Here is a 20,146-nt window from a genome sequence, read left to right as displayed (position 1 = left end):
TCGGGTTTGGGGCTGTTCAAGTATTACGTAAGCAGATTTATCACAATTATTTACCCCTCATCCCCCGTTGTCAGCAAAAGTAAGCAAAGCTCTTACCCCTCCCCCCATGCTTACGTAAACATTTCTCAATTAATGTATTGTTTTTTAACAAAGACAATGTGAGGGTTGCCATTCGTGTAAAAAAGTAAATTACGACCGATGACGTAATCATCATACAGACTCCCCCACCCCCATGTCATCCAAAATAAGCAAAGAAAAGACCCCCCGCCCCCCTATAGTGCTTACGTAATACTTGAACGGCCCCTTTGGGTAGACCCCCCATTCTTATCTGGTATTGATTTTTTGTATTTCTAACTGTAGTAAAGTTTAGTGTTAAAAACATAAAGTAAAAACAACAAGATGACAGCTGTTGTAGACCCCTTGCAGTTTGTTATAGACCCCTGGGGGTCGATATAGACCACTTTGGGAATCTCTGATTTAGAATATACAAAGCTAAATCCAGCCATGGTATTATTGCAACTGAATAGCTTTTTCAAAGAAACAAAGTGATATATATATATATATATCTTATATATAAAATTCTCGTGTCAGTTTTCATTCCCATACTCCTCCGAAACGGAGATTTTTATACGAACTGTACATTAACGTAATAAATTTATTTAATACTAGCTGTTCCCGCGACTTCGTCCGAGTGGAAATTAACTTTGTTTCCTAAAATAAAAGTAGCCTAAGTTACTCCCTATTACATTAAATATCTGCCAAAAAAGTCCCGTCAAAATCGGTCCAACCATTTCAGAGACAGACCGACAGACGGACAGACAAAAATTTTAAAAAGTGTTTTTTTTTTTGGTGTATGTACCCTATTTATATTCATATGCATGTAGTAAAAAACGGTTATTTCAATATTACAAACAGACACTCCAAATTTATTTATATGTATAGATTTTAACTTTGTTTCAGTCGCTTCAACTATTGAGTATATTTTCACTTTGTTTCTTTGACTGATTCAGTTTCATGTATTTCAGCTATATTCATTAGGACTGGCCCCGTGTGTAAGGAGCGTAATACTCAATTTATCAATTACACTTTTCAAATATATCCAGTAGGTTTAGTAATTATGGTGTGTAGGTAGCAGTGCCGTTTCGCCGCCTTCCTGATCGACAGCTTATGTAATGCTGTTATTAACAATTCTCAATTGTAACAGACTAAAAATGTATATGTCTGTTGCAGATGCAGTCTGTAAGTTAAGTTGCAATTACATCGGTGAAATCTTATTCTTTCATAATATAAACGCGAAAGTTTGTGAGTATTTAATAAGTAGTCTTTTAGTTCAAACTTAATATCTTTATTCGAGTCAAAATAGTTTTATACTAGTACAACTAGATGGCGCTGTATTTTTGCATACATATTTCTAAAACACGCTAATAAGATATTTTTGTTATTCCTTATATAGATATGTAATTTTTTATTTAGGCACCCCTCCGATCGATCCCCGTCCAATTCAAACGGGGATCGAAATTACGACGGCCTGAGCCGAGGTTCGAACCCCTAGTGGTGCCCTCAGACTAAAGTCGTATCCGTCGGGCAGGAGTAGGCCTTCAGCCGCTCCATAAGTCCTTCCGCGGGTTTGGAGTGCCATCTGCACTCGCCCCATAACGTCCGATGAAGCTGTAAAGGCCAGCTACGGCCAACAGCATTGGAGTAGTCCGAAAAAAAAAAAAAAATTATTTAGGCACTTAGATTATACACATTACAATATATATACGGTTGTAAGCTCATAACTATATTTCATTCAATAAGTACAAACGCTCCTGATCTCCAGAACCACGGTTTTATACACTCTTAATTGTTTAACTTTTCAGGCGCTTGTGCACGTTATATTTAATATTCTACTGACATTTTTAGCCGATATATTAGTCTGATATATAAGCTGTATTACAGTAAAGTTTCATCACAAACCGTTCAATAGTTTTTGCGTGAAAGAGTAACAAACATCCATCCATACTCACAAACTTTTGCGTTTATAATATGATTTAAGATTATTTATTTTAAGATTAATATTTTTTTATCATCCCTACGGTTCAGTTCAGCTAGCTACTTCAGTTGAGAAGAACTGGCAAGAATCTCAACAGATACTGTTGATTATATAACTTACGTTAAGTTTATTTGTCTATGAAATTATTATTCTTTTATTCTTATATGATTGTAAAATATCTATATAAATATTATTTGATTATAATAAAGTAATAAAATATATGTAAACCTATTCATTGTTGTTCATTAGTTGCAAATGAGAATTGTTAGTAACATTATATGATGAAACCGCGGGTCGACGTGTCTTGAATTCGTTACAGAAAGAGATCCAATAAGGAAGCTCCCTCTAAAATGTGTGACACTCATTACAAGATTGTTTGGTCAATAATCAGCTGGCTAATGTAAATGAAACGATAACGCGTCGCCCCGTCAAGGAGAGTGGCTCACACTTTCCTCCAACTCTAATTTTATATGTAATCGTGTTGTAAATTGATTTTTGTTATTTAATAATGTCGTTATAATTCAATAAAAATGATTTATTATACAAATATATTTGAATTTTTATTGATTGTATTATACTTTACTAGCTCGCCCCGGCTTCGCACGGGTGTACATGTTTTATACATATAAACCTTCATCTTGAATCAGTCTATCTATTAAAACAGCTTCAAAATCCGTTGCGTAGTTTTAAAGATTTAAGCATACATAGGGACGGACAGCGACGGCGACTTTGATTTACCTTACACCTTACTAATATTATAAATGCGAAAGTAACTGTCTGTCTCGCTTTCACGCCAAAACTACTGAACCGATTTAAATGAAATTTGGTACACACATAGTCTAGAACCTGAGAAAGGACATAGGCTACTTTTTAATGGAAAAAAAGGGTTGTAAGGGGTAGATAATTGATATAGATAGAGATAATTGGGGATGAAAGATGACATTTTTGAAGCTAGAAGCTTGAAACTTATTTGTGAAGCTGCTAATTAAATATAAATAGAATAGAATAGAATAGAAAATCATTTATTCAAATAAACTTAATTTAAGCACTTTTGAATAGTCATAACAATTTGTTTTCTATCTACCACTCGTTCGGAAAGCTGTCTCATTACAAGAAGAACGAGCAGATTAAATATGACATACAAAGTTTTTAAAAATATTACCCTTAAATAAATTAGGGGATAATTTTTTTTTTGAGGCTGTTGATTAAATATAAATGAATATGACAAAGTTTGTAAAAATGTTGTTACCCTTAAATGGGTAAAATAAAATAGCGGATGAAAGTTTTTTATTATTGACGTGTAGATAGGTATCCATTGACGTGTCGTATAAAGGCAGCTATTGACGTGTCGTATAAAATAGAAATAGAAATAGAAAATCATTTATTCAAATAAACTTACATTGAAGCACTTTTGAATAGTCATTACATTTTTTTAATCTACCGCTCGTTCGGAAAGCTGTCTCATCACAAGAAGAACGAGCAAGAAACTTGTGTGTTGCTCTTTTAAATAATTTTATTATTACTTTACATTTTTAAGTTTAAGTGTGTGAACACAAACCACCAATTCGAACTAATTCAATTAAATACTCAAATAAAAAAAAAATTGAATATATAACCAACTGGTTAAACAATTAATAAGAGGAAATCAGTCATAGTGATTAGAGCAGACCAGTTCCTACAAGCAGCACCCGTTCACGAGTAGGAAAAATATATATATTCCTTATTCTCTTCACTTAAGTATCACTTCATTCATATAAAAATAAAGTCCTATTTTTAATGGATGATAATGGTATGGTTCACTCGCTTGCATTAAAGTTTATGCTGGCGGGACACTAGTGGACGATGATAAGATGAGTATGAGATCAGATCAGTTAGCTCATCGATAACAATTACACAGTCATTACAATTAGACTCTCAAACTCAATCTCGGTCTCACTCACAATCTCACTCTCAATCTCACTCACATACTCACTCACAGTCTCAATCTCAGTCTCACTCTCAGTCTCACTCTCACTATCATTCTCATTCTCGCTCTCATTCTCATCCTCGCTCTCAGTTTCAGCCTTCTTCTCAGTCTCAAACTCAGTCTCGGTCTCACTCACAGTCTTAACCTCAGTCTCACTCTCAGTCTCACTCTCAGTCTCAATCTCAGTCTCAATCTCAGTCTCACTATCAGTCTCACTTACAGTGTCACTCTCAGTCTCACTCTCAGTCTCACTATCAGTCTCACTCTCAGTCTCACTCTCACTCTCTGTCTCACTCTCTGTCTCACTCTCAGTCTCAATCTCAGTCTCACTATCATTCTCATTCTCGCTCTCATTCTCAGTCTCATTCTCGCTCATATTCTCAGTCCCGCTCTCATTCTCATTCTCGCTCTTAGTTTCAGCCTTCTTCTCAGTCTCAAACTCAGTCTCGGCTCACTCACAGTCTCACTATCTGTCTCACTCTCAGTCTCACTCTCAGTCTCACTCTCAGTCTCACTATGAGTCTCTCTTACTGTCTCACTCTGTGTCTCACTCCCAGTCTCACTTATAGTCTCACTCTCAGTCACACTCCCAGTCTCACTATCAGTCTCACTCTCAGTCTCAATCTCAGTCTCACTATCATTCTCATTCTCGCTCTCATTCTCAGTCTCATTCTCACTCATATTCTCAGTCTCGCTCTCATTCTCATACTCGCTCTCAGTTTCAGCCTTCTTCTCAGTCTCAAACTCAGTCTCGGTCTCACTCACAGTCTTAACCTCAATCTCACTCTCAGTCTCAAACTTAGTCTCACACTCAATCTCACTCTCAGTCTCACGATCTGTCTCACGATCAACCTCACCATCAGTCTCACTCTCAGTCTCACGATCAGTCTCACACTCAGTCTCACTCTGTCTCACTCTCAGTCTCACTCTCAGTCTCAATCTCAGTCTCACTATCATTCTCATTCTCGCTCTCATTCTCAGTCTCATTCTCGCTCATATTCTCAGTCCCGCTCTCATTCTCATACTCGCTCTCAGTTTCAGCCTTCTTCTCAGTCTCAAACTCAGTCTCGGTCTCACTCACAGTCTTAACCTCAGTCTCACTCTCAGTCTCACTCTCAGTCTCAATCTCAGTCTCAATCTCAGTCTCACTATCAGTCTCACTTACAGTGTCACTCTCAGTCTCACTCTCAGTCTCACTATCAGTCTCACTCTCAGTCTCACTCTCACTCTCTGTCTCACTCTCTGTCTCACTCTCAGTCTCAATCTCAGTCTCAATCTCAGTCTCACTATCAGTCTCACTTACAGTGTCACTCTCAGTCTCACTCTCAGTCTCACTATCAGTCTCACTCTCAGTCTAACTCTCACTCTCTGTCTCACTCTCTGTCTCACTCTCAGTCTCAATCTCAGTCTCACTATCATTCTCATTCTCGCTCTCATTCTCAGTCTCATTCTCGCTCATATTCTCAGTCCCGCTCTCATTCTCATACTCGCTCTCAGTTTCAGCCTTCTTCTCAGTCTCAAACTCAGTCTCGGTCTCACTCACAGTCTTAACCTCAGTCTCACTCTCAGTCTCACTCTCAGTCTCAATCTCAGTCTCAATCTCAGTCTCACTATCAGTCTCACTTACAGTGTCACTCTCAGTCTCACTCTCAGTCTCACTATCAGTCTCACTCTCAGTCTCACTCTCACTCTCTGTCTCACTCTCTGTCTCACTCTCAGTCTCAATCTCAGTCTCACTATCATTCTCATTCTCGCTCTCATTCTCAGTCTCATTCTCGCTCATATTCTCAGTCCCGCTCTCATTCTCATTCTCGCTCTTAGTTTCAGCCTTCTTCTCAGTCTCAAACTCAGTCTCGGCTCACTCACAGTCTCACTATCTGTCTCACTCTCAGTCTCACTCTCAGTCTCACTCTCAGTCTCACTATCAGTCTCACTATCAGTCTCACTCTCAGTCTCACTCCCAGTCTCACTTATAGTCTCACTCTCAGTCACACTCCCAGTCTCACTATCAGTCTCACTCTCAGTCTCAATCTCAGTCTCACTATCATTCTCATTCTCGCTCTCATTCTCAGTCTCATTCTCACTCATATTCTCAGTCTCGCTCTCATTCTCATACTCGCTCTCAGTTTCAGCCTTCTTCTCAGTCTCAAACTCAGTCTCGGTCTCACTCACAGTCTTAACCTCAGTCTCACTCTCAGTCTCACTCTCAGTCTCAATCTCAGTCTCAATCTCAGTCTCACTATCAGTCTCACTTACAGTGTCACTCTCAGTCTCACTCTCAGTCTCACTATCAGTCTCACTCTCAGTCTCACTCTCACTCTCTGTCTCACTCTCTGTCTCACTCTCAGTCTCAATCTCAGTCTCACTATCATTCTCATTCTCGCTCTCATTCTCAGTCTCATTCTCGCTCATATTCTCAGTCCCGCTCTCATTCTCATACTCGCTCTCAGTTTCAGCCTTCTTCTCAGTCTCAAACTCAGTCTCGGTCTCACTCACAGTCTTAACCTCAGTCTCACTCTCAGTCTCACTCTCAGTCTCACACTCAGTCTCACTCTCAGTCTCACACTCAGTCTCACTATCAATCTCACTATCAGTCTCACTCTCAGTCTCACTATCAGTCTCACTCTCAGTCTCACTCTCGGTCTCACTCACAGCATTACTCTCAGTGTCAATCACAGTCTCACTCTCAATCTCACTCTGAGTCTCACTCTCAGTGTCACTCTCAGTCTCGCTCTCAGTCTCACTCTCAGTCTCACTATCAGTCTCACTCTCACTCTCTGTCTCACTCTCTGTCTCACTCTCAGTCTCAATCTCAGTCTCACTATCATTCTCATTCTCGCTCTCATTCTCAGTCTCATTCTCGCTCATATTCTCAGTCCCGCTCTCATTCTCATACTCGCTCTCAGTTTCAGCCTTCTTCTCAGTCTCAAACTCAGTCTCGGTCTCACTCACAGTCTTAACCTCAGTCTCACTCTCAGTCTCACTCTCAGTCTCAATCTCAGTCTCAATCTCAGTCTCACTATCAGTCTCACTTACAGTGTCACTCTCAGTCTCACTCTCAGTCTCACTATCAGTCTCACTCTCAGTCTCACTCTCACTCTCTGTCTCACTCTCTGTCTCACTCTCAGTCTCAATCTCAGTCTCACTATCATTCTCATTCTCGCTCTCATTCTCAGTCTCATTCTCGCTCATATTCTCAGTCCCGCTCTCATTCTCATTCTCGCTCTTAGTTTCAGCCTTCTTCTCAGTCTCAAACTCAGTCTCGGCTCACTCACAGTCTCACTATCTGTCTCACTCTCAGTCTCACTCTCAGTCTCACTCTCAGTCTCACTATCAGTCTCACTATCAGTCTCACTTACAGTCTCACTCTCAGTCTCACTCCCAGTCTCACTTATAGTCTCACTCTCAGTCACACTCCCAGTCTCACTATCAGTCTCACTCTCAGTCTCAATCTCAGTCTCACTATCATTCTCATTCTCGCTCTCATTCTCAGTCTCATTCTCACTCATATTCTCAGTCTCGCTCTCATTCTCATACTCGCTCTCAGTTTCAGCCTTCTTCTCAGTCTCAAACTCAGTCTCGGTCTCACTCACAGTCTTAACCTCAGTCTCACTCTCAGTCTCACTCTCAGTCTCAATCTCAGTCTCAATCTCAGTCTCACTATCAGTCTCACTTACAGTGTCACTCTCAGTCTCACTCTCAGTCTCACTATCAGTCTCACTCTCAGTCTCACTCTCACTCTCTGTCTCACTCTCAGTCTCAATCTCAGTCTCACTATCATTCTCATTCTCGCTCTCATTCTCAGTCTCATTCTCGCTCATATTCTCAGTCCCGCTCTCATTCTCATACTCGCTCTCAGTTTCAGCCTTCTTCTCAGTCTCAAACTCAGTCTCGGTCTCACTCACAGTCTTAACCTCAGTCTCACTCTCAGTCTCACTCTCAGTCTCAATCTCAGTCTCAATCTCAGTCTCACTATCAGTCTCACTTACAGTGTCACTCTCAGTCTCACTCTCAGTCTCACTCTCAGTCTCACTCTCAGTCTCACTCTCAGTCTCACTCTCTGTCTTACTCTCAGTCTCAATCTCAGTCTCACTATCATTCTCATTCTCGCTCTCATTCTCAGTCTCATTCTCGCTCATATTCTCAGTCCCGCTCTCATTCTCATTCTCGCTCTTAGTTTCAGCCTTCTTCTCAGTCTCAAACTCAGTCTCGGCTCACTCACAGTCTCACTCTGTCTCACTCTCAGTCTCACTCTCAGTGTCACGATTAGTCTCACACTCAGTCTCATGATCAGTCTCACGATCAGTCTCACGATCAGTCTCACTCTCAGTTTCACTATCAGTCTCACTCTCAGTCTCACTATCAGTCTCACTCTCAGTCTCACTCTCAGTCTCACTATCAGTCTCACTCTCAGTCTCACTATCAGTCTCACTATCAGTCTCACTCTCAGTCTCACCTCTCAGTCTCACCTCTCAGTCTCACTATCAGTCTTACTATCAGTCTCATTCTCAGTCTCAGTCTTAGTCTCACTCTCAGTCTCACTATCATTTTCATTTTCGCTCTCATTCTCAGTCTCATTCTCACTCATATTCTCAGTCTCGCTCTCATTCTCATTCTCGCTCTCAGTTTCAGCCTTCTTCTCAGTCTCAAACTCAGTCTCGGTCTCACTCTCAGTCTCACTCTCAGTCTCAATCTCAGTCTCACTATCAGTCTCACTTACAGTCTCACTCTGTGTCTCACTCCCAGTCTCACTTACAATTTCACTCTCAGTCTCACTCCCAGTCTCATTATCAGTCTCACTCTCAGTCTCACTCTCAGTCTAACTCTCAGTCTCAATCTCAGTCTTACTATTAGTCTCATTCTCAGTCTCACTATCAGTTTCACTCATCAGTTTCAGTATCACTATCAGTCTCAGATAGTGCTATCTAAGTAAAGAGAATAAGGAATATATATTTTTTTACATTCATATAAAAATAAAGTCCTATTTCTAATGGATGATAATGGTTTACTCGCTTGATGTTTACTCGCTTGATGAGTATGAGGTCAGATCAGTTAGCACAGCGCTAGCTCGCCTTTAATTAAGTATTCTTTAAATAATTCTTACTCTTATTCTCATTCTCACTCTCATTCTCGCTCTTATTGTCACTCTCATTTTCATTCTCGCTCTCAGTCTAAATCTCAGTCTCACTATCAGTCTCACTTACAGTCTCACTCTCAGTCTCACTCCCAGTCTCACTTACAGTCTCACTCCCAGGCTCTCTATCAGTCTCACTCTCAGTCTCACTCTCAGTCTCACTATCAGTTTCACTCACTGTCTCACTCACTGTCTCACTCACTGTCTCACTATCAGTCTCATTCTCAGTCTCAGTCTTAGTCTCACTCTCAGTCTCACTCTCAGTCTCACTATCATTTTCATTTTCGCTCTCATTCTCAGTCTCATTCTCAGTCTCACTATCTGTCTCACTCTCAGTCTCACACTCAGTCTCACTTTCAATCTCACTATCAGTCTCACTTTCAGTCTCACTATCAGTCTCACTCTAATTCTCTTTCTCAGTCTCACTCTCACTCTCAGTCACAGTCTCACTATCATTCTCATTCTCGCTCTTATTCTCATCCTCGCTCTCAGTTTCAGCCTTCTTCTCAGTCTCAAACCCAGTCTCGGCTCACTCACAGTCTCAATCTCAGTCTCACTATCTGTCTCACTCTCAGTCTCACTCACAGTCTCAATCTCAGTCTCACTATCAGTCTTTAAATCAAAAAAAAATGTTTTAAATCAAAGTTGCAGAGAATAAAAATCTGCACAAAATAGGTTCTCTTAATTTTTTCATTATAAATATGTACAAAAATATATATTCCTTATTACCTTTACTTAAGTACCACTTCATTCATATAAAAATAAAGTCCTATTTTTAATGGATGATAATGGTATGGTTCACTCGCTTGCATTAAAGTTTATGCTGGCGGGGCACTAGTGGACGATGATAAGATGAGTATGAGATCAGATCAGTTAGCTCATCGATAACAATTACCCAGTCATTACAATTAGACAGTCTCAAACTCAGTCTCGGTCTCACTCATAATCTCACTCTCAATCTCACTCACAGTCTCACTCTCAGTCTCACTCTTAGTTTCAATCTCAGTCTCACTATCAGTCTTACTATCAGTCTTACTATCAGTCTCACTTACAGTCTCACTCGCAGTCTCACTCCCAGTCTCACTTATAGTCTCACTCTCAGTCACACTCCCAGTCTCACTATCAGTCTCACTCTCAGTCTCAATCTCAGTCTCACTATCATTCTCATTCTCGCTCTCATTCTCAGTCTCATTCTCACTCATATTCTCAGTCTCGCTCTCATTCTCATACTCGCTCTCAGTTTCAGCCTTCTTCTCAGTCTCAAACTCAGTCTCGGTCTCACTCACAGTCTTAACCTCAGTCTCACTCTCAGTCTCACTCTCACTCTCTGTCTCACTCTCTGTCTCACTCTCAGTCTCACTATCATTCTCATTCTCGCTCTCATTCTCAGTCTCATTCTCGCTCATATTCTCAGTCCCGCTCTCATTCTCATTCTCGCTCTTAGTTTCAGCCTTCTTCTCAGTCTCAAACTCAGTCTCGGCTCACTCACAGTCTCACTATCTGTCTCACTCTCAGTCTCACTCTCAGTCTCAATCTCAGTCTCACTATCAGTCTCACTATCAGTCTCACTTCACTCAGTCTCACTCTCAGTCTCACTATCAGTCTCACGATCAGTCTCACTATCAGTCTCACTCTCAGTCTCACCTCTCAGACTCACCTCTCAGTCTCACTATCAGTCTCACTCTTAGTCTCACTCTCAGTCTCACTCTCAGTCTCACTCTCAGTCTCAATCTCAGTCTCACTATCAGTCTCACTTACAGTCTCACTCCCAGTCTCACTTACAATTTCACTCTCAGTCTCACTCCCAGTCTCATTATCAGTCTCACTCTCAGTCTCACTCTCAGTCTAACTCTCAGTCTCAATCTCAGTCTCACTATTAGTCTCATTCTCAGTCTCACTATCAGTTTCACTCATCAGTTTCAGTATCACTATCAGTCTCAGATAGTGGTATCTAAGTAAAGACAATAAGGAATATATATTTTTGTACATTCATATAAAAATAAAGTCCTATTTCTAATGGATGATAATGGTATGGTTTACTCGCTTGATGAGTATGAGGTCAGATCAGTTAGCACAGCGCTAGCTCGCCTTTAATTAAGTATTCTTTAAATAATTCTTACTCTTATTCTCATTCTCACTCTCATTCTCGCTCTTATTGTCACTCTCATTTTCATTCTCGCTCTCAGTCTAAATCTCAGTCTCACTATCAGTCTCACTTACAGTCTCACTCTCAGTCTCACTCCCATTCTCACTTACAGTCTCACTCCCAGGCTCTCTATCAGTCTCACTCTCAGTCACACTCTCAGTCTCATCTCAGTCTCACTCTAAGTCTCACTCTCAGTCTCGCTTACAGTCTCTCTCTCAGTCTCACTATTAGTCTCACTTACAGTCTCACTCAGTCTCACTCCCAGTCTCACTATCAGTCTCACTCTCAGTCTCAATCTCAGTCTCACTATCAGTTTCACTCATCAGTTTCAGTCTCACTATCAGTCTCACTCTCAGTCTCACTCTCAGTCTCACTCTCAGTCTCACTCTCAGTCTCACTATCAGTCTCACTATCAGCATCACTCTCAGTCTCACGATCAGTCTCACGATCAGTCTCACGATCTGTCTCACAGTCTCACGATCTGTCTCTCAGTCTCACTCTCAGTCTCACTCTCAGTTTCACTATCAGTCTCACACTCAGTCTCACTCTCAGTCTCACGATCAGTGTCACGATCAGTCTCACACTCAGTCTCACTTTCAATCTCACTATCAGTCTCACTTTCAGTCTCACTATCAGTCTCACTCTCCGTCTCACTATCAGTCTCACTATCAGTCTCACTATCAGTCTCACTCTCAGTCTCACTATCAGTCTCACGACCAGTCTCATGATCAGTCTCACTCTCAGTTTCACTCATCAGTTTCAGTATCACTATCAGTCTCACTCTCAGTCTCACTCTCAGTCTCGCTGTCAGTCTCACTATCAAATTCACTCACCGTCTCACTCACAGTCTCACTCTCAGTCTCACTCTCAGTCTCACTAACAGTCTCACTCTAAGTCTCAATCTCAGTCTAACTATCAGTCTCACTATCAGTCTCACTATCAGTCTCACTCTCAGTCTCACTATCAGTCTCTCAGTCTCACTATCAGTCTCACTCTCAGTCTCACTATCAGTCTCACGATCAGTCTCACTCTCAGTTTCACTATCAGTCTCACTCTCAGTCTCACTATCAGTCTCACTCTCAGTCTCACTCTCAGACTCACTGTCAATCTCACTCTCAGTCTCACTCTCAGTCTCACTCTCAGTCTCACTCTCAGTCTCACTATCAAATTCACTCACATTCTCACTCACAGTCTCACTCTCAGTCTCACTCTCAGTCTCACTATCAGTTTCACTCACTGTCTCACTATCAGTCTCATTCATAATCTCACTCTTAGTCTCAATCTCAGTCTCACTATCATTCTCACTCACAATCACACTCTCAGTCTCATTCTTAGTCTCAATCTCAGTCTCACTCTCAGTCTCACTTTCTGAACGCAAATATTCAGAAAGAAATTTTAATTTAAGATGACTCGAAAGGCATGAAGAAATTAAAAAAAGGGTTGAAAAACGCTATTTTTCAAATTAACTCTACAACGGTATGAAACATGTAAAAATGTTTTAAATCAAAGTTGTAGAGAATAAATATCTGCACAAAATAGGTTCTCTTAATTTTTTCTTTATAAATATGTACAAAAATATATATTCCTTATTCTCTTTACTTAGAGAGTGGTACCTAAGTAAAGAGAATAAGGAATATATATTTTTGTACATTCATATAAAAATAAAGTCCTATTTTTAATGGATGATAATGGTATGGTTTACTCGCTTGATGAGTATGAGGTCAGATCAGTTAGCACAGCGCTAGCTCGCCTTTAATTAAGTATTCTTTAAATAATTCTTACTCTTATTCTCATTCTCACTCTCATTCTCGCTCTTATTGTCACTCTCATTTTCATTCTCGCTCTCAGTCTAAATCTCAGTCTCACTCTCAGTCTCACTCTCAGTTTCACTATCAGTCTCATTCTCAGTCTCACTCTCAGTCTCACTGTCAATCTCACTGTCAGTGTCACGCTAAGTCTTACTCTCAGTCTCACTCTCAGTCTCACTGTCAGTGTCACTGTCAATCTCACTCTCAGTCTCACTCACAGTCACACTCTCAGTCTCACTCTCAGACTCACTGTCAATCTCACTCTCAGTCTCACTCTCAGTCTCACTCTCAGTCTCACTATCAGTCTCATTCTCAGTCTCAGTCTTAGTCTCACTCTCAGTCTCACTCTCAGTTTCACTATCATTTTCATTTTCGCTCTCATTCTCAGTCTCATTCTCAGTCTCACTATCTGTCTCACTCTCAGTCTCACTATCAGTCTCACTTACAGTCTCACTCTCAGTCTCACTCCCAGTCTCACTATCTGTCTCACTTACAGTCTCACTCCCAGGCTCCCTATCAGTCTCACTCTCAGTCTCACTCTCAGTCTCACTATCAGTTTCACTATCAGACTCACTCTCAGTCACACTATCAGTCTCACTGTCAGTCTCACTATCAGTCTCATTCATAATCTCACTCTTAGTCTCACTCCCAGTCTCACTATCAGTCTCACTCTCAGTCTCAATCTCAGTCTCACTATCAGTTTCACTCATCAGTTTCAGTATCACTATCAGTCTCACTCTCAGTCTCACTCACAGTCTCACTCTCAGTCTCACTCTCAGTCTCACTAACAGTCTCACTCACAGGCTCTCAGTCTCACTCTCAGTCTCACTCTCAGTCTCACTCTCAGTCTCACTCTCAGTCTCACTCTCAGTCTCATTCTCAATCTCACTCTCAATCTCACTCTCAGTCTCAAACTTAGTCTCACACTCAATCTCACTCTCAGTCTCACTCACAGTCTCACTTACAGTCTCACCTTCAATCTCACTATCAGTCTCACTCTCAGTCTCACTTACAGTCTCTCTCTCAGTCTCACTATTAGTCTCACTTACAGTCTCACTCAGTCTCACTCCCAGTCTCACTATCAGTCTCACTCTCAGTCTCATTCTCAGTCTCACTATCAGTTTCACTCATCAGTTTCAGTATCACTATCAGTCTCACTCTCAGTCTCACTCTCAGTCTCGCTGTCAGTCTCACTATCAAATTCACTCACCGTCTCACTCACAGTCTCTCTCTCAGTCTCACGATCAGTCTCACACTCAGTCTCACTCTCAATCTCACTCTCAGTCTCACTCTCAATATCACTCTCAGTCTCACAATCAGTCTCACGATCAGTCTCACACTCAGTCTCACTCTCAGTCTCACGATCAGTGTCACGATCAGTCTCACACTCAGTCTCACTGTCAATCTCACTATCAGTCTCACTTTCAGTCTCATTCTAACTATCAATTTCACTCATCAGTTTCAGTATCACTATCAGTCTCACTCTCAGTCTCACTCACAGTCTCACTCTCAGTCTCACTCTCAGTCTCACTAACAGTCTCACTCTCAGTCTCACTCTCAGTCTCACTCTCAGTCTCGCTGTCAGTCTCACTATCAAATTCACTCACATTCTCACTCACAGTCTCACTCTCAGTCTCACTCTCAGTCTCACTATCAGTTTCACTCACTGTCTCACTATCAGTCTCATTCATAATCTCACTCTTAGTCTCAATCTCAGTCTCACTATCATTCTCACTCACAATCACACTCTCAGTCTCATTCTTAGTCTCAATCTCAGTCTCACTCTCAGTCTCACTTTCTGAACGCAAATATTCAGAAAGAAATTTTAATTTAAGTTGACTCGAAAGGCATGAAGAAATTAAAAAAAGGGTTGAAAAACGCTATTTTTCAAATTAACTCTACAACGGTATGAAACATGTAAAAATGTTTTAAATCAAAGTTGTAGAGAATAAATATCTGCACAAAATAGGTTCTCTTAATTTTTTTCTTTATAAATATGTACAAAAATATATATTCCTTATTCTCTTTACTTAGATAGTGGTACCTAAGTAAAGAGAATAAGGAATATATATTTTTTTACATTCATATAAAAATAAAGTCCTATTTTTAATGGATGATAATGGTATGGTTTACTCGCTTGATGAGTATGAGGTCAGATCAGTTAGCACAGCGCTAGCTCGTCTTTAATTAAGTATTCTTTAAATAATTCTTACTCTTATTCTCATTCTCACTCTCATTCTCGCTCTTATTGTCACTCTCATTTTCATTCTCGCTCTCAGTCTAAATCTCAGTCTCACTATCAGTCTCACTATCAGTCTCACTATCAGTCTCACTCTTAGTCTCAATCTCAGTCTCACTATCAGTTTCACTCATTGTCTCACTCACTGTCTCACTATCAGTCTCATTCTCAGTCTCAGTCTTAGTCTCACTCTCAGTCTCACTCTCAGTTTCACTATCATTTTCATTTTCGCTCTCATTCTCAGTCTCATTCTCAGTCTCACTATCTGTCTCACTCTCAGTCTCACTATCAGTCTCACTCTCAGTCTCACTCCCAGTCTCACTATCTGTCTCACTTACAGTCTCACTCCCAGGCTCCCTATCAGTCTCACTCTCAGTCTCACTCTCAGTCTCACTCTCAGTCTCACTATCAGTTTCACTCACTGTCTCACTCTCAGTCTCACTTACAGTCTCACCCTCAGTCTCACTCTCAGTCTCACCCTCAGTCTCACTCTCAGTCTCACTATCAGTCTCATTCATAATCTCACTCTTAGTCTCACTCCCAGTCTCACTATCAGTCTCACTCTCAGTCTCAATCTCAGTCTCACTATCAGTTTCACTCATCAGTTTCAGTATCACTATCAGTCTCACTCTCAGTCTCACTCACAGTCTCACTCTCACTCTCATCTCAGTCTCACTCTAAGTCTCACTCTCAGTCTCGCTCTCAGTATCACTCTCAGTCTCACTCTCAGTCTCGCTGTCAGTCTCACTATCAAATTCACTCAGTCTCACTCACAGTCACACTCTCAGTCTCACTCTCAGACTCACTGTCAATCTCACTCTCAGTCTCACTCTCAGTCTCACTCTCAGTCTCACTCTCAGGCTCACTCTCAGTCTCACTGTCAATCTCACTATCAGTCTCACTGTCAGTCTCACTGTCAGTCTCACTGTCAGTCTCACTCTCAGTATCACTCTCAGTCTCACTCTCAGTATCACTCTCAGTCTCACTCTCAGTCTCATTCTCAGTCTCACTATCAGTTTCACTCATCAGTTTCAGTATCACTATCAGTCTCACTCTCAGTCTCACTCTCAGTCTCGCTGTCAGTCTCACTATCAAATTCACTCACCGTCTCACTCACAGTCTCACTCTCTGTGTCTCTATGAGTCTCTCTCTCTGTCTCCTTCTCAGTCTCACTCTCAGTCTCACTCTCAGTCTCACTCTCAGTCTCACACTCAGTCTCACTCTCAGTCTCATACTCAATCTCACTCTCAATCTCACTCTCAGTCTCACTCTCAATATCACTCTCAGTCTCACTCTCAGTCTCACTATCAGTCTCACGATCAGTCTCACTCTCAGTCTCACTATCAGTCTCACTCTCAGTCTCACTCTCAGTCTCACTCTCAGTCTCACTCACAATATCACTCTCAATCTCACTATCAGAATCACTCTCAGTCTCACTCTCAGTCTCGCTGTCAGTCTCACTATCAAATTCACTCACATTCTCACTCACAGTCTCACTCTCAGTCTCACTCTCAGTCTCACTATCAGTTTCACTCACTGTCTCACTATCAGTCTCATTCATAATCTCACTCTTAGTCTCAATCTCAGTCTCACTATCATTCTCACTCACAATCACACTCTCAGTCTCATTCTTAGTCTCAATCTCAGTCTCACTCTCAGTCTCACTTTCTGAACGCAAATATTCAGAAAGAAATTTTAATTTAAGTTGACTCGAAAGGCATGAAGAAATTAAAAAAAGGGTTGAAAAACGCTATTTTTCAAATTAACTCTACAACGGTATGAAACATGTAAAAATGTTTTAAATCAAAGTTGTAGAGAATAAATATCTGCACAAAATAGGTTCTCTTAATTTTTTCTTTATAAATATGTACAAAAATATATATTCCTTATTCTCTTTACTTAGATAGTGGTACCTAAGTAAAGAGAATAAGGAATATATATTTTTTTACATTCATATAAAAATAAAGTCCTATTTTTAATGGATGATAATGGTATGGTTTACTCGCTTGATGAGTATGAGGTCAGATCAGTTAGCACAGCGCTAGCTCGTCTTTAATTAAGTATTCTTTAAATAATTCTTACTCTTATTCTCATTCTCACTCTCATTCTCGCTCTTATTGTCACTCTCATTTTCATTCTCGCTCTCAGTCTAAATCTCAGTCTCACTATCAGTCTCACTATCAGTCTCACTATCAGTCTCACTCTTAGTCTCAATCTCAGTCTCACTATCAGTCTCACTATCAGTCTCACTCCCAGTCTCACTTACAGTCTCACTCCCAGGCTCCCTATTAGTCTCACTATCAGTCTCACTCTCAGTCTCACTTACAGTCTCTCTCTCAGTCTCACTATTAGTCTCACTTACAGTCTCACTATCAGTTTCACTATCAGTCTCACTCTCAGTCTCACTATCAGTCTCACTCTCAGTCTCACTATCAGTCTCACTCTCAGTCTCAGTCTCAGTCTCACTCTCAGTCCCACTATCAGCCTCACTCTCAGTCTCACTATCAGTCTCACTATCAGTCTCACTTACAGTCTCACTCCCAGGCTCTCTATCAGTCTCACTCTCAGTCTCACTATCAGTTTCACTCATTGTCTCACTCACTGTCTCACTATCAGTCTCATTCTCAGTCTCATTCTCAGTCTCAGTCTTAGTCTCACTCTCAGTCTCACTCTCAGTTTCACTATCATTTTCATTTTCGCTCTCATTCTCAGTCTCATTCTCAGTCTCACTATCTGTCTCACTCTCAGTCTCACTATCAGTCTCACTTACAGTCTCACTCTCAGTCTCACTCCCAGTCTCACTATCTGTCTCACTTACAGTCTCACTCCCAGGCTCCCTATCAGTCTCACTCTCAGTCTCACTCTCAGTCTCACTCTCAGTCTCACTATCAGTTTCACTCACTGTCTCACTCTCAGTCTCACTTACAGTCTCACCCTCAGTCTCACTCTCAGTCTCACCCTCAGTCTCACTCTCAGTCTCACTATCAGTCTCATTCATAATCTCACTCTTAGTCTCAATCTCAGTCTCACTATCATTCTCACTCACATTCACACTCTCAGTCTCATTCTGAGTCTTAATCTCAGTCTCACTATCAGTCTCACTCTCAGTCTTTCTCTCAGTCTCAATCTTAGTCTCACTAACAGTCTCACTCTCAGTCTCACTTTCTGAACGCAAATATTCAGAAAGAAATTTTAATTTAAGTTGACTCGAAAGGCATGAAGAAATTAAAAAAAGGGTTGAAAAACGCTATTTTTCAAATTAACTCTACAACGGTATGAAACATGTAAAAATGTTTTAAATCAAAGTTGTAGAGAATAAATATCTGCACAAAATAGGTTCTCTTAATTTTTCTTTATAAATATGTACAAAAATATATATTCCTTATTCTCTTTACTTAGAGAGTGGTACCTAAGTAAAGAGAATAAGGAATATATATTTTTGTACATTCATATAAAAATAAAGTCCTATTTTTAATGGATGATAATGGTATGGTTTACTTGATGAGTATGAGGTCAGATCAGTTAGCTCAGCGCTAGCTCGCCTTTAATTAAGTATTCTTTAAATAATTCTTACTCTTATTCTCATTCTCACTCTCATTCTCGCTCTTATTGTCACTCTCATTTTCATTCTCGCTCTCAGTCTAAATCTCAGTCTCACTATCAGTCTCACTCTTAGTCTCACTCTCAGTCTCATTCATAATCTCACTCTAAGTCTCAATCTCAGTCTCACTTACAGTCTCACTCTCAGTCTCACTCCCAGTCTCACTTACAGTCTCACTCCCAGGCTCCCTATCAGTCTCACTCAGTCTCACTCTCAGTCTCACTCTCAGTCTCACTATCAGTTTCACTATCAGTCTCACTCTCAGTCTCACTATCAGTCTCACTCTCAGTCTCACTATCAGTCTCACTCTCAGTCTCACTATCAGTCTCACTTACAGTCTCACTCATTTTCGCATAAAAATAAAGTCCTATTTCTAATGGATGATAATGGTATGGTTTACTCGCTTGATGAGTATGAGGTCAGATCAGTTAGCACAGCGCTAGCTCGTCTTTAATTAAGTATTCTTTAAATAATTCTTACTCTTATTCTCATTCTCACTCTCATTCTCGTCTTATTGTCACTCTCATTTTCAATCTCACTATCAGTCTCACTTTCAGTCTCACTATCAGTCTCACTCTCCGTCTCACTATCAGTCTCACTATCAGTCTCACTATCAGTCTCACTCTCAGTCTCACTATCAGTCTCACTTACAGTCTCACTCCCAGGCTCCCTATTAGTCTCACTATCAGTCTCACTCTCAGTCTCACTTACAGTCTCTCTCTCAGTCTCACTATTAGTCTCACTTACAGTCTCACTCAGTCTCACTCCCAGTCTCACTATCAGTCTCACTCTCAGTCTCATTCTCAGTCTCACTATCAGTTTCACTCATCAGTTTCAGTATCACTATCAGTCTCACTCTCAGTCTCACTCTCAGTCTCACTCTCAGTCTCACTCTCAGTTTCACTATCAGTCTCACTCTCAGTCTCACTCTCAGTCTCACTATCAGTCTCACTGTCAGTCTCACGCTAAGTCTTACTCTCAGTCTCACTCTCTGTCTCACTCTCAGTCTCACTATCAGTCTCACTCTCAGTCTCACTCTCAGTCTCACTCTCAGTCTCACTCTCAGTCTCACTATCAGTCTCACTCCCAGGCTCCCTATCAGTCTCACTCTCAGTCTCACACTCAGTCTCACTCCCAGTCTCACTATCTGTCTCACTCCCAGTCTCACTATCAGTCTCACTCTCAGTCTCATTCTCAGTCTCACTATCAGTTTCACT

General features: G+C 40.8%; 1 protein-coding gene across 1 annotated transcript; it reads right to left on the bottom strand.

Annotated features, from left to right (window-relative positions):
* Positions 1 to 2,094: 2,094 nt before the first annotated feature.
* On the bottom strand, positions 2,095 to 19,276 carry LOC131854151 (uro-adherence factor A-like). Its single transcript, XM_059205284.1, has 20 exons — positions 19,265 to 19,276; positions 18,903 to 18,969; positions 18,299 to 18,493; positions 16,706 to 16,996; positions 16,017 to 16,097; positions 14,697 to 14,887; positions 13,536 to 13,706; positions 13,064 to 13,130; positions 12,459 to 12,649; positions 12,115 to 12,171; positions 11,256 to 11,322; positions 10,292 to 10,615; positions 9,206 to 9,336; positions 8,471 to 8,682; positions 7,777 to 7,937; positions 7,148 to 7,267; positions 5,739 to 5,858; positions 4,637 to 4,837; positions 4,332 to 4,451; positions 2,095 to 2,135 (listed from the first exon to the last, which is right to left on the bottom strand). Exons 1-20 carry the CDS (start codon positions 19,274 to 19,276, stop codon positions 2,095 to 2,097), a joined length of 2,820 nt encoding a protein of 939 aa, XP_059061267.1.
* Between the last annotated feature and the right edge of the window lie 870 nt (positions 19,277 to 20,146).

This window comes from Achroia grisella, unplaced genomic scaffold (assembly GCF_030625045.1).
Source record: "Achroia grisella isolate CSIRO2021 unplaced genomic scaffold, CSIRO_AGI_Agris_v1 utg970, whole genome shotgun sequence".
In the NCBI taxonomy this organism is placed as follows: domain Eukaryota; kingdom Metazoa; phylum Arthropoda; class Insecta; order Lepidoptera; family Pyralidae; genus Achroia; species Achroia grisella.
Note: the sequence above shows the minus strand (reverse complement) of the source record. Positions and strands in the feature narration are given on the sequence as shown.